The following is a 12,255-nucleotide window of genomic DNA, read 5'->3' as shown; positions in this document are numbered from 1 at the left end:
CCTCCACAATTGTTAATATAATTTGCTCAAGGCAGAAGCTTTTATGGTTTAGAATGATTCAAACAGTACAGCTGCTTTAAAATCAGTTTCTAGAACATATTTATCCTTCAATATACACCATTTAAAAAAATCTGATTGTGTAGACTGGTAGAAGAGACAAATATTCTAAACCACTGCTTCCCAAGCTTTTCCTCAGCATGACCCCATTTATGACCCCATTTCCTCAGCATGGCCCCTCACTCCCAATCTGTAGCTCCCCACCCTTTCCCCAGGTGCCCCTTGCTCCCCACCCACAGCTCCCACCCCCTAGCCCTGCTGGTGCCCTTCTGGTGCTGGTGCACAGAGCCCTGCTTCTCCCCACACCCCCCACCCCTTCCCACCCATGGGCAGCACGGCTAGAGTGGAGCCTATGGGCGGAGGATGCAGGGGCCTCCGCAGGCCACTGGGCAGGAACCAGCACAGAAAGGAGGGGAGGCTCAATACCACTGCCAGGAGCCCTATGCCAACCATGCCACCATGGTGAGGCGCCCCCTGCCCACGAGGCAGTAGCAGGAGCAACAGCAGCACTGAGTTATGCCCCCTGCTGCTGCCAGGTGGGTAGGAGTAGCCTTGCCATGGTGGCATGGCTGGCATGAGGCTCCCAGCATCAGCACTGAGCTTCCCCACCCTGGTGTACTGCAGAGGCCCCAGAGTGAGGCCAGTAGGGTGGGGAGCCCCAAGCCTGCAGCCTGTGGCCTGCATCTGCCCCTGCCCCACACACATACCTGGGGGGCACATCCACCCCATGCCTCCCTCCCCAGGAGTGTGACCCCACTTTTTTATCACTGCAACCCCAAATGGGATTGTGACCCCAAGATTGAGACATGCTGTTCTAAACAATGGGAGATAAACAATGTATTTCCAGTTGGGCCCAGAAAACAAACAAATGAGAGAAGGCATGGTCTACCACTTAAATCATATTTCTGTATGGGAAAATTTGAGTTTTACTCCTCCACGCTGTGTCACTTTTATGATGAATCATTTTTAACAACTCCATGTCATCTGAAAATAGAGGTTAATACTTACCCGCCTTTCAAGCAAAGAGTTGGGATGCTCAGTTCATTATTATTTTCAAAAAAGGCTTGTGACTTTTGCATTTGAAGGCATAGATAGGTGAAGTGGGCAATTATGTGCAAATCTATATGGGCATGTGTGTGAGAAAAAAGAAAAAGGAAAGTAAATAGTGCCTACTAGTAGAACTGCCATCTGTGGCAGGTATCTGTGGCATTCCAGAAAGTAATATTCTGGAGAGTTGCTAGCTAACCTTCATGATCAGGTCTGCAGACTTTTTTTAAAGGGAACAATTTAAAGTGCATTGGGGAAGAGAAGAATTAAGCACATTAGGGATCTAGATTCAAGTCCATATCATAATTCATGGGCAGAATGACTGGAGAAGGCTCAACCTAGTTGTCACTAGGCTTTCTGAACTCAATAATCATAACAGAGTCAAATTTTGCAATATTCATAATTTGCAAGTACATAAATTCCCCCCTCCCAACCCCCCCCATATGCCTACAAATCTGAATGCGTCTGTGCAAAGACTTACCAGAATATGGTAGCATAAATCAAGATTTGTGCACTCACATGGATTAGAAAATTTGTCAAAACTTTTCTTTTTCACTAAACACAAATTAATTTCTTCATACTCAGAAAGGAACAATGGCCTTGTTTTTACGACACTGGACTGGGACTTAAGATCTGGGTTCATTCCCTATCTGCTTTCTAGTTTCTTGTGTGACCATGGTTAAGTCACTTAAACGCTTCGCATACCAGTGTTCCAGCTGTAGAGTGTATATATTAATACTTACTTTCTCCAAACCTTTGTCTTGTTTATTCAGTTCTCCAGAGTAAGGATTGTTTCTTATTGCATGGATACACAGGACCTGGCATAATGCTGTGCTGAATATGGTGGGACCCACTAGGCCAGGGGTGGGCAATTATTTTGGGCGGAGGGCTGCTTACTGAGTTTTGGCAAGCCATCAAGGGCCTCATGATAGGCAGCCAGGGGCAGATAATATTAATTTTCTGAATTTTTTAGGGGCCCCATGGGCCAGATGGAATTGCCTGGTGGGCCGCATCCAGCCCCCGGGCCACATTTTGCCCACCCCTGCACTAGGCCCTACCAGAACACAGATGCTTTCTCCTGTATTAAACACATCAGAATATACATATTTATATGCTAGTGGATTTTATCTTATACTTAATCAGTAAAAGATAAGCAACCTTCCCCTTACCGAATGAGGTTAAATTTGGCAAGCTGGGTCACTTGTTCCAAGAGTACCAAAGAAAGTGCATCACGGCACCGATCAAACTCAGTCCCAGACGTGGCGCCAAAATCCAAAACAATGACAATGCATTGTTCCTGAATCACTCCAAATATCTGCCGGCTTTCACTGGTTAACCATTCCATTCTCTGCTTGTACAGCTCAATAGCTCCAGTTAGACAACCCACAAAATGAAGAATTAGCTCCTTTTTGGCGGTCAGCTTTATTTACGTAAAAGAGAGAGTGAAAACAAACATCAAAACAAATAACTCAAATGAAGCCCTAAGTTCAGAACAGCTGTGATAGTTCATTTATAATTGCCAGATATTCCAGCCAAGATAGCAGTGAAAACAACTATACTTCCTCCACTATTTCAGGGGAGTAAATAATTGATAAATGTGTCTAAGTTACTCACATATAAAAGAAAAGCCACTGTTCTTTCTCTTAATTGCCCTCCACAGTCTTTTTAAACAACCATAGGACAGTGCCAACTAGTCTGTATTGCTATTCTGTGATCAGATGAGAGCAAGCTCAGGGAATTAATCCTTTCTCCTTACTGACTGCTGTTTACAGGACAGAGGGATGGGTGAATCAGGGCACAAAGAAACTTGTTAGATTCAAACAAAGTTTTGACTTGCTTCTAAAACACTTGGAAGGGAGGTAGACATGGGATAAGGGAACAAGCATCTCAGTCTTGTCTTTAACTATCAGCTGAATGGAAATTAAAAATGTTTCCTTGATGAGCCACTGTTTCTATCTAGGATGCCCAACACTGAGCACCACAAGAACCTAAATATTAATTGTTGGATATTTGATACACATTTGAGACATAAATGCAAATAAAAATAATGTTCCCACAAATCCCAAACCCACCAGTAAACTAATGCAAACCCAGAGCCAGTACTGGAGAGAGAAATAACTGTAAAACAAAACAGTTTTTATATACAGAAACCACTAAAGAATTCTGTGTCCCTTATAACACTCACCTCAGACTCTAGGTAAAGACTTCCTGCAACACCTGTAAGGTGATGTATGTGTCACCCCTTTACTTATCCCACCAGTTCTCCAACAGAGAATACAAATGTTTGGAAATCTAAAAGGTTTCTAAAATAAGATTCCTCTGGAAATAGAAGATTTGAACTCTAATTCACAGTGTCATTCTTCAAACTTCTACCTCTGATTCCTACTTTATTTTATCTATTGACTGTAGCCAAGTAATCTCCCACAAGACTAGGTAGGATTGTCATGCTGGAAGGCCCCTCAGGTAACAACATCATATAATCCTGTTCATAAATCGATCAAGCACATTTTAAAAGCAGTTTTGTGCCTGCACTAGCCCTAGTGGAAGGCTGTTGCAAAATCTCACTCCTCATATTTCCACTTTAAATGTACTCCTGGGCAGTTTATACCTATTTGTTCATTTTTCAGGAGTCTCCATCTTTAGCGGCACATCCCCCACCTCAGCCTTCATCTCAGTACGCTAAACAAACTAAGCTCTTCTAGGTCTCGTCTGGAATGGCAGACTCGCCTTTCCCCTCATCTTAATTGTCCTTTTCTGCACTAGTTCCAGATCACATTTACCTTTGTCAACCATGGGTGACTGGAACTGTGCAGTGTGCCAAATGAGGTCTCACCAGGGCCTTGCAAATGGCAGTCATACTTCCTTAACTGCCTCTCCTGATAAAACCTAGAATAGCATCTCATGGAATCAAAGGAGGCATCAGGAGATCCTCTGTAAGTGTTAAAAATGTAGTGGGAAGAAAGAGGATGAAATAATGATCTTCTGAGGTCCCTTCCAGCCCTAATGTCTATAAAAATCTATGAAGACTCCCCGGAATTGTTTCTTACCCAGTTTTTACACCCAGTGCCTAGTAACTGGGAAATGATGATGGACATCAGAAGATGATATGCAATTTGTTTCATAAAGTTTTTACTCTTATGAATTAGCTTTTTTATTCCTTCGGGCTGCCGCACAGATTTATTCAACCAGAATCTATCTTTCAATAATGGAGCAGTCGGCAGCTGTTACTAAGACATTCTTTAGAAATGTGCGTCTGGGCAAAGTTCCATCAAGTTGTGGTTATACCAAGTCTTTTGTGACCTGCTGGCACTAAATGCTAAGGGAATGACAGCATATTATGTATCCTCATTTCATCATCTCCATTTGTTTTACTGGTTAGCATTCTGTAAAACTAAATTGAGCCTCATTTCCATTTAAAGCTGTGTAAATTCTGTTACTTAGAAACTGCAACCTTCTCTTGAACTCTATATTCTAAAGCTTCGTCAGGACTAGTGTATCAGCATCCATCAAGAAAAAAGAAAAAGAAACCTGGTTTCCATACCATTAATCATTTGGCACAATAGAAATAAAAGAATCAAAAGATAAAGGTTCCACACGGAAAATGCATCAGTTTCATGTCTGCATCCTTTTAGCAGAAGGAGACACTTCAATCACATTGGTCTCTTATACTGATATTATCTTTTAAATGGAAACCAGTTATTACTGTAGTGAACCACAGTCAGTTGCACTTACATTATATACTCTGCCATCCTGGGCTCTCATGTACTGAGGAAAAAGACCATCTGCATACCGTGAAGCCACGAGTTTCCCCAAGGCTGACACATAATCTACATTAAAGATCACAAATGGTCAAGAACACAGTTTACAGATTATTTTCACTATGCACTGTTTTTCTAAATCATGTGCAACCAAAGGGAAGATTAACTCTACTCCTTTTCTTAGATGCTTTGCTTCTCATGGAACAAATACTGTAATGTTTTTAGAAGTATTGTTAACAAGATTTAGAAAGGTTCTATTTATACTTAGTTTTTTCAATTAGTCCCACCTCTTAGAATCAATGTTGTCCATGTCTACCTGGGAATTTAAAAAAATGCATCGACTTGTTAACAAGTTACAAGGTAAATGAGACTTCGACAGTTTTAGATTTAAGCCATCCAACTCCTGTTTCTCCATTTGCCTCTTAATTGCAGTGCAAGTTTTTCACTACAAAGGAATCTAAAATTTTGCCTCAAAAATACCTTCCCATTATACATTTGGACAGGAAGAAACGTGAAAAAAAACTGATGAAGAAAAATCATGCTACGCTCCCCTACAGAAATCCCTCTACATAGCTAGAACTCCATATTAAGACTATATTAAGAGTGAAAATATTTAAAAGCCACACAAGCATCTATTATCTTCAGCACTTCCTCCTGCTGGTACTTTTTACTGGTAAATCTATACTCTAAGCAGCATTAACCCCTCTCTGACACTTCTAGTTCCCTCCCCGGTGAGGGGTCATTGTACCATCTCTGGAGTCTCTGTTAATGACAGCAGAGCTCCTTTCAGGGGAACATACAGGATTTCAGGATCTGCTCTGTTAGCCTCTGAATTCAGCATGGATCCAAGCCATCTGAATTCTTAAACTACACAGTCTAAACAATTATTAATATAATACAAGTCCTACTTCTTTGGCCATAAACTCTTCATAGCAGAGAATGCTTTGCCATGTTCTGTAAAGCACTGTTATGAAAACACTTAATAAGTTGTAACAAAGGCTCCAATCTAGCTGTCACATAACTGAAAACAAGCAGTTTTCTATTGTAGATCTGGATTTTCAAATGGAAAACATCCTCAGTTCAAAATTAGATATAATTATCTGCCCAAAAATGCATCTTTGGTGAAGACAGGTATTCAAAAATATTTTGGCTGGCTGTGCAGTTCAACTGGTAGCAAGAGTTTCACCTTGGAGCTACAGAGGGATCTATCTATTTTCCAATGACACTGTCATTTTCCAAAGACAATTCCTGTACTGATTCTACAATTGTCAGTATCTCAAGTTATATAACAACTGCAGCCAGGCAGGAGAGAACACTCAGGATTGGTGCAAGAATGAAGAAAGTACTGGTGGAAATTAAAGAGAATAGTTTTTCTCTCTGCTCAAGTAAGTGAAAAGCTATGTGATACAGGTATTCCCCCAGTACTCTAAAGTGGGAGAGAAAGGAAGCTGACTGTGACTTACCTTCCCCTCTCTAAATTATCAGGGAAAAGGAAACTGTTTTAGAAGCTCCACAACATACACCAAAGGAAAAGAAAGGGAAGAAAAAGGTAACAAAAAAAAAAAAAAGCAAAGCAAAGCGGCCACAGTGCTCTGGGTTATTCCAAGTCAAGTTTTAGCTTATACCATTGATTTGCATTATACCTTCCCTGTGCTGAAATCCAATTTGTGATAAAATCTGAGAAAGGGACAGCTTGTTTCTCTTAAGCCCATAAAGCTGAAGCCACTTAGAAGATGAAATGAGAAGTTGTACATCCAAGTCCCACTGAATTCTCTTAAGTTTCATGTCTTTTTCTGCAGATTTTCCCTTGGCCACAATATGAGAATCTGTTTTTTCTTGTTCTCCGTGTTTTACATCAGAAGTAACCACTACAAATGAATAGAGGGGAAAAAACATGAGTGTTTGTTGACACTTAGCAAAAAATGTTGATTCACCCCCTGTATTCCTTTTTTTCACCAGGTTTTTTACCAAGGCTTTTTTTTTATAATTCTCTGACAACTCTCTCAGATACATACACTTACTACCTTACTATTCCTCTTTCTTTCATACATATTCATCTCTTTTATACCAGGTTTATCACTACAAACTGTTCTTTATTTTGAGACCCAAATGTTGGAAGACTATACCCAGCCTGCCAGAAAGCAATCCTTCAGACCTTTCAAAATCTCACCTACATAGCAGTAAAGTGCACTTGAAGATTGTCAGTGAATCATAACATGCCCTTCAGAAGTTTTGTACTGTGTATCAACCAGGAAGACATAAAATGACTACTTTTCAAGATACTCACAGTCACTCCAGGCAAGCTTCTTGCAGGGCTTGCTAGTCATTCTGGACTTGTTAATTTGCAGATCCTCTTTCAGGTCTTCTTAAAAACCTTAATAATTAAAAACAGACAGACATTATTTAATACAGTACTGGGCCCAACCAGGATTGTAACCCAACTGTTCTGGGCAATTACAAATAGAAAAGACAGACCACACTCCAAAGAACTTGCAACACAGAATCCAGTCTTCATGATACACACATAACTTTATTCATAAGAATAATTTTATCATCTTCAGTAAGACCATCAAACAAGATACAATTATGCATGTGCATACTGCAGTATCACATCCCACTTGTGGAAAAGAGACAAACAGCAGGAATAGAAAAAAATTCTGGAGGGTGAGGTAAAGGTGAGAGTAACAGGACCATATGGTTGCATATATCAGTGTAATCTTTAGGCTTCATGATTTTTAATTTGTTTACTTTTTCTTTTTTGATATATAAGATGAATGAACAAGAGAGAGATTTAGTCACTGACTAGACAGCTGTCTAACTATTGTCATCAGGCAGCCTTACCATTGTCATTATTGCAGAGATGAGATGAATAATAAAGGTAAATCTGTTCTAAAAAAATAACATCAGCCCCTTCTCTTCTTTATAGAATCAAAAGCATTATTTGTACGTGATTAAGAGCATTTTAAAGACACATTCTAAAATATACCAACTGTGTTAGTCTTTGTTCTACTCCTGGAAAAAAAATGCAATACTAAAGACAGAAGCAACCTTAGTTCTTAGGGGCCCTGGTAACAAAACAAAACAAAAAACATAAGCAACCCTTCCTACAACCTGATGTATCAAACATTCTTCATAATAATTTTATTTTAGTATAATAAAATTAGCAGGGTTTTACTGTCTGCTTCTGAAGAACAACCAAATAAAATATGCCTAGAGAGCAGTGATTTGTGTGATTTCTAAGCAGGAAAACAGAAACAAAGGCTAGCTGTTACAGCAGCTTTGCATTAACAACTGATCAGCATTTCAAATAGCATTCTGCATTTGAGTTATAGATGCCAGATGCCATCTCCCTTTACACAGGTCCAGAGGTGTGACTATAACTTTTCCTTCAATTTCATTATACAATACTTCTGCTCATCCCATTTGAGCAGTATCTATGCATTAAGCGCTAGCATTTTATGAAGAGAAACATTTGGGAAGAACATGTAATGACTCCAGTGCAAAACAGTATGTTCATTAAGGCCAGACACAGGTATTACACATAAACTGGTCTAAATGATTGGAAAGCGACCTAAACCCGTAACCACACAGAAGTTCAGTGCACACAGATTGGTCTAAAAATGGAGAATCCTGGTGTAACATAGACCTGGATCAATGTGCACTCAAACTTAATCAATTAGGTTAGACAAGTGAATCGAAATTCTGTACCAGATTAAAGTCCAAGGAAAGGCAAACTGGTTCAAAAAAAGATGACTATTGTGTTAAGCCTCAATTCAAACTTTAGACCAAACCAGACTCTTTTAACAGATGCAGCAATCTGAGCTAGAAAAAGACTCTTACAAATGCACAAACTCCTTGGAAAAGCCTGAATGTTTTCTGTAGAACTCCACAGAGGCCATTTGAGTACCAAACCTTAACCCAGGGGAAAGATAAGGAACGAAAGGGCTGAGCCAGGAATATGGATTTTGTGGAGACAGGAAGTTCAGTGGGAAGAGGAGAGAGTTAGAACAAGGAAAGAAACCATAAAGTACCCAGATGTTGAGGCAGTGGGTCTGGGTCTGGGTCAGACATTGCTTAAACCAGTTTGACCCAAATCATTAAAGTCTGATACTATGTTCAACAATGTTTATCTCAAACTGGTTTCAGCCATTTTCAGACTGATTTATGTGCAGGGAACATCTGTTCTGTTACAAATTTAAACCAGTTTCTGATTACTTAAACCAGTTTATGTGTAATGTCTGTCCTACAGGGGAATTTTAGACTCAAGCCACCCCTTGGGAAATGCCGGCTCTTAGCTTCCGCTGATTTTCAACCACGGAAAAATACGAGAGCAATTTTTCTGGTGCAAAGAACTCAGAGGAGCAAAATGTTGTTGGCCTGCCGGATTCCTATTTGGGTTTACCCTGGGAATCATACACGAGCTGTTTCCAGATCTCAGGGTGCTAATGCCAAGTGGTACCCTTAGGATTTCATAGCACCCTGGTTGAGAACTGCTGCCATGGCGAGTCATCTCCAGCAACCCCTAGGGCACTGGTGATGTGTAGGGGGGTGCATGCGGGTGCATATGCACCCCCTGAGATTGGCGGTGCACCTCCTAAGACGAGCACCACCGACGCTGCTGGCAGCACCTACGGGTGGTCACTGCTTGCCGCCACCCCCCCGCCGACACTGCTGGTGGCATCTGCAGGCAGCCCCCAATTGCCACTGGCCGCTGCCAATGGCATCTGTGGGTGGTCATCGACGACCGGTAAGCACTCACCACCCCCGCTGCCTGCAGGAGCTCACTGCCACCAAGCCCACACCCCTGCCTCCTTCAGGTGGTTGCCGTGCCCCACCCCCAGCCTTCCGGGGCACCCCTAGGGAGTATTCTGAGAAATGAGAAGCCACATAAACATGGGCGACTGGTGCCTCCTATGTCTGGGAGGGTGGCAGATTATCAACGAGGGAGGCCCCTAGCGGCCAGTCGCTGACTGGGGGAGTCCCCCAGTGGCCAAGCCAATGGCAAAACTGGAAATGCACTTCTGGTTTCATGGCAGGCACCTCCAGGGCGTGAAACGCCGATCTCAGGGGGTGCACGTGCGCGCCGTATGCATTGCCAATGCACATAAAGGGAGGTTCTCACGCATCCTGGCACCAAGCAAAAGCAAAGGCCCTGGGTCTGAGAGGGTGTGGGTCCAGGACTTGATTTCCAGGCAGCCCCAGGGCGTTGTTCACCACAAGGGGGGCGCCTGCTCCCTGTTCCCCCAGCCCTGACAGAGGCTCAGAGCTGCGAAGTGCCCCGGGGGATGCAGTGGGGGACGAGAACACGGGTCCAAGCCCCCCAACCACCCCGGGGGACGCCCTGGCTGGAGGACGGGGCCCGACGCCCCTGGCGGCGCTGCCCCCGGCCCTCACCTGGCTGCGGCGCCGCCGCTCCCCGCCCATTGTGACGCGCGCGGATCCGAGCCCCTGTGTTGACTGCTGGTTGCTACCGGAGACCCGCCCCGCCCCGCCCTGCGCGGCCCGAGGGCGGGGAAGGGAGGGCCGGGCTGCAAGTGCCTTTGCCTCCAAGCTGCATCGCAGGGCGAGTACCCCGCAGCCCCGCGGCTCCCGGGAGGGTGGGAGAGACACAGGGTGGGATGCAGAGCCTCGGCGAGACCGTGCGCCCTGGGCCACCTGCAGCGGGAGGCTGATTCAGGGCATAGGGAGAGTGGAGGAAGGGGAGAACGTCTTTTTTTTTTAATTAGTATATTTGTATATACTTTAATAAGTATAGGTATTCTGGGTCAAATCAGTGCCAAATCCTATCGACTGAGGAGGGGAGGGCCAGGTCCATCACCGAGCTGTAGAGCAGAGGATCCAAGAATGAGAGCTGGAAAGGACCTCAGGAGGGCCCCGACCCCTGCTCAGAGCAGGACCAGCCCCAACTACATCATCCCAGCCAAAGCTTTGCCCAGCCGGGTCTTAGAAACCTCTACGGCTGGAGACTCCAAAACCTCTATGGTGGCCTGTTCCAGTGCTTTACTACCCTCCTCCTGAGTTTTTCATTGCTCCCTGTTCTGTCACCTGCCACCACTGAGAACAGTCTTGCTCCATCCTGTTTTAAACCCCCTTCAGGGAGTTCATAGATATTTAGAGTTGGAAGGGACCTCCATAGATCGAGTATGACCCCGGCCCTGGGCAGGAAAGAACACTGGGGTGAGATGACCCCAGCCAAGTGCTTCTCCAGTCTCCTTTTATAAGTTCTTCCCAGTGGTGACACACAGGAGGTTAACAGGGGTGCATGTGCACCCCCTGAGAGCACCAGTACACCCCTTGACTGGCCATGCTTGCCACTTAGGGGATGGGCAGGGGGGGAAGGCAGGCAGGAGCGCCAGTGGCCCCCTTGCAAGTGCTGACCAATTGCTGCAGCTACTTCCTCCCCTCCCCCCCAGTCCGCAGGATCACTCATGGGGAACCCACCCTTCCCCACCCCAGTCAGTGGGACTGATTGCAGGGGGGGCACATGCCCTCTGACTAAGGTGGCACCAGTTGCCCATGGTTCTTCATGATGTCCAATTTGAGTCTGTTCACGGAATCATAGAATCAATGAGTTGGAAGGGACCTAGACAGATCATCGAGTCCGACCCCCTGCCATGGGCAGGAATGAACACTGGGGGTGGGCGGTGTCATAAGACCCCAGCCAGGTGCCTGTCCAGTCTCCTCTTGAAGATTTCCAGGGAAGGTGAGAGCACCACCTCTCTGGGGAGCCTATTCCAGGCTCTGACCACCCTTACAGTGAAGCAGTTCTTCCTAATATCTAACCTAAACCTATCCTCCCTCAGCCTGTGGCCATGTTCTCTGTCAGTGTGTGGCTGTTGTTTCTAGTTACCCCAAGGGGTGCCCTGGTAAACAGACTTGAAGGCTGTTACTAAATCCCCCCTCCGTCTTCTCTTCTCTCCACTAAATAAGCCCAGTTCCCTCAGCTTCTTCTCATAAACCATGTGCCCCAGCCCTCTAACCATTTTTGTTGCCTTCTACTAGACTCTCTCCAATTTGACCACATCTTTTCTGTAGCAGGAGGCCCAAAACTAGACCCAGTACTCCAGATGGGGCCTCACCAGTGCCAAATAGAGGAGAATAATCACTTCCCTCAATCTGCTGGCAATGCTGGCATTAATGCAGCCCAGTATGCTGTTAGCCTTCTTCACACCAAAAGTACACTGATGATAGGTACCTCTCCAGAGCCTTACCAGCCCTGTTCTCCCGGACCCTACAGACCAGCAGAGCTTATATGAGACCTCTGCTGTGCAGGGTTTATACCAGCAGTTATCAACTGGGGGGCACAGGAGGTGCCCGGAGATCCTCTCAGAGGTACAGCAGGCTGCCGCAGCATTAGTAAGCACAGTTAGGTATGCCCACATGGTGCGCAAGA

General features: G+C 44.5%; 1 protein-coding gene across 2 annotated transcripts in view; it reads right to left on the bottom strand.

The window, feature by feature from the left end:
• Positions 1-10,344, bottom strand: part of VWA3B (von Willebrand factor A domain containing 3B) — a 160,489-nt gene extending 150,145 nt beyond the window's left edge. For both annotated transcript variants that reach the window (XM_019525170.1, XM_019525169.1), the window contains exons 1-5: positions 10,257-10,344; positions 7,150-7,236; positions 6,506-6,730; positions 4,837-4,931; positions 2,274-2,524 (exon numbers count right to left, since the gene is read on the bottom strand). In XM_019525170.1, coding sequence (XP_019380715.1) covers positions 2,274-2,524; positions 4,837-4,931; positions 6,506-6,730; positions 7,150-7,189 — 611 coding nt within the window. In that variant the 5' untranslated portion in view covers positions 7,190-7,236; positions 10,257-10,344. The remainder of the gene's footprint in view (positions 1-2,273; positions 2,525-4,836; positions 4,932-6,505; positions 6,731-7,149; positions 7,237-10,256) is intronic.
• Positions 10,345-12,255: the final 1,911 nt, after the last annotated feature.

The sequence above is a fragment of the Gavialis gangeticus genome, unplaced genomic scaffold (assembly GCF_001723915.1).
Source record: "Gavialis gangeticus isolate Ggan-Ray unplaced genomic scaffold, GavGan_comp1, whole genome shotgun sequence".
Taxonomy (NCBI): domain Eukaryota; kingdom Metazoa; phylum Chordata; order Crocodylia; family Gavialidae; genus Gavialis; species Gavialis gangeticus.
This window is presented reverse-complemented; position numbering and strand designations above follow the sequence as displayed.